At 42.9% G+C, this 1,260-nt stretch overlaps 1 protein-coding gene across 1 annotated transcript in view; it reads left to right on the forward strand.

Moving 5' to 3' along the window:
* LOC106014122 (N-acetylated-alpha-linked acidic dipeptidase 2) overlaps nt 1-1,056 on the forward strand; it is a gene marked incomplete at its 5' end in the record, with an annotated part of 1,551 nt that extends 495 nt beyond the window's left edge. The window contains 1 exon segment of the mRNA XM_013091179.1: nt 957-1,056. Within this exon segment, the coding sequence (XP_012946633.1) occupies nt 957-1,056 (100 nt within the window).
* Between the last annotated feature and the right edge of the window lie 204 nt (nt 1,057-1,260).

The raw sequence follows: 1,260 nt of genomic DNA on the forward strand, positions 1-1,260 counted from the left end.
CTGATCTCTTATGACGACGCCCATAGGATGATGAATGAGGTATTGCATTATGATTCATTACTGTGACGAGCGCCTGGTGGTTTCACCAGCAGTAACCACTGTATCTTTGGCGTGGAATCCACAAGGAAAACATAAGAAAGGAAGACCAAAGATGACATGGAGGCGAGCGGTACAAGCGGTAACGGAAAAGGCGGGGACATCATGGAAACAGCTGGAGAAATGTTGTTGATGGCCTATGCTCCACTGGGAGTAAAAAGGGGCAAGAGAGAGAACTACTGTATCTCTATGTATGATTTTGGGGTTGGCGGGTGCTCTGAGGTAGTTTGCTTCTTCTGTCCTGTAAAACATCTACTACATTCTTTATCTCTCCTTGCTTCTTTCTTTTCTTTTCTTTCTTTTTTTCTTTTTTTTGTTTGTTGGTACTTTACTATCTAGAAACACCTGTTCTCTATTCTTCGGCTCTTATATCACCCTTTAGTGCTGCAAGTGCCGTAACATTCTTTGTTGACGGGCGCTCTGGTGTGGTTTGCTCCTTCTTTCCTACCAAACACTTATCGTCTTTATCTCTCCTACTTTTTTGTGTATGTTACTCTCTTATTGTAACGCATCTGATCTTTGGCTCTTATATGACCTTTTTGTGATGCAAATGCCGTAAAACTCTTACTAAAACTGGTCGCTTTTAAGGACAAGCGGGCTAACCCAAATTTCGGGGGTTTCCAGAAATCTTGACCTACACCAAAAGTGGGAATTGCCCTACCTATAGGAGAAGTTTGGTTTCATTGGTGTGTATGTTTTTTTTGGTTATAGAGAAAACTCGCCTTTTCTCTTAAAGAGACTGAATAAGGATCCGTAATCTTTACCTTCGAATTTCTCAAAACAGCGTTTTTTGGAATAGCCCCCTTTTGCTTAAAAGCGACCAACTAAAAACCAGCACATAATGTGTCCTTATATTTCAGACACATGGGCGGCACGTCGACAGATGAGAGCTGGCACGGAGGTCTCAACGTGTCTTACTCTGCTGGGCCTGGGTTTACTGGAGACTGGGAGGACTTGTGAGTTGTTGTTGTTGTTGTTGTTGTTGTTGTTGTTGTTGTTGTCTTACTCTGCTGGGCCTGGGTTTACTGGAGACTGGGAGGACTTGTAAGTTGTTGCTGTTGTTGTTGTTGTTGTTGTTGTTGTTGTTGTTGTTGTTGTTGTTGTTGTTTGTGGTGGTGGTGGAGATGTGTTGTTGTTGTTGTTGGTGGTGGTGGTGGTGGTGGT

Source organism: Aplysia californica, unplaced genomic scaffold (assembly GCF_000002075.1).
Source record: "Aplysia californica isolate F4 #8 unplaced genomic scaffold, AplCal3.0 scaffold02698, whole genome shotgun sequence".
NCBI lineage: Eukaryota > Metazoa > Mollusca > Gastropoda > Aplysiida > Aplysiidae > Aplysia > Aplysia californica.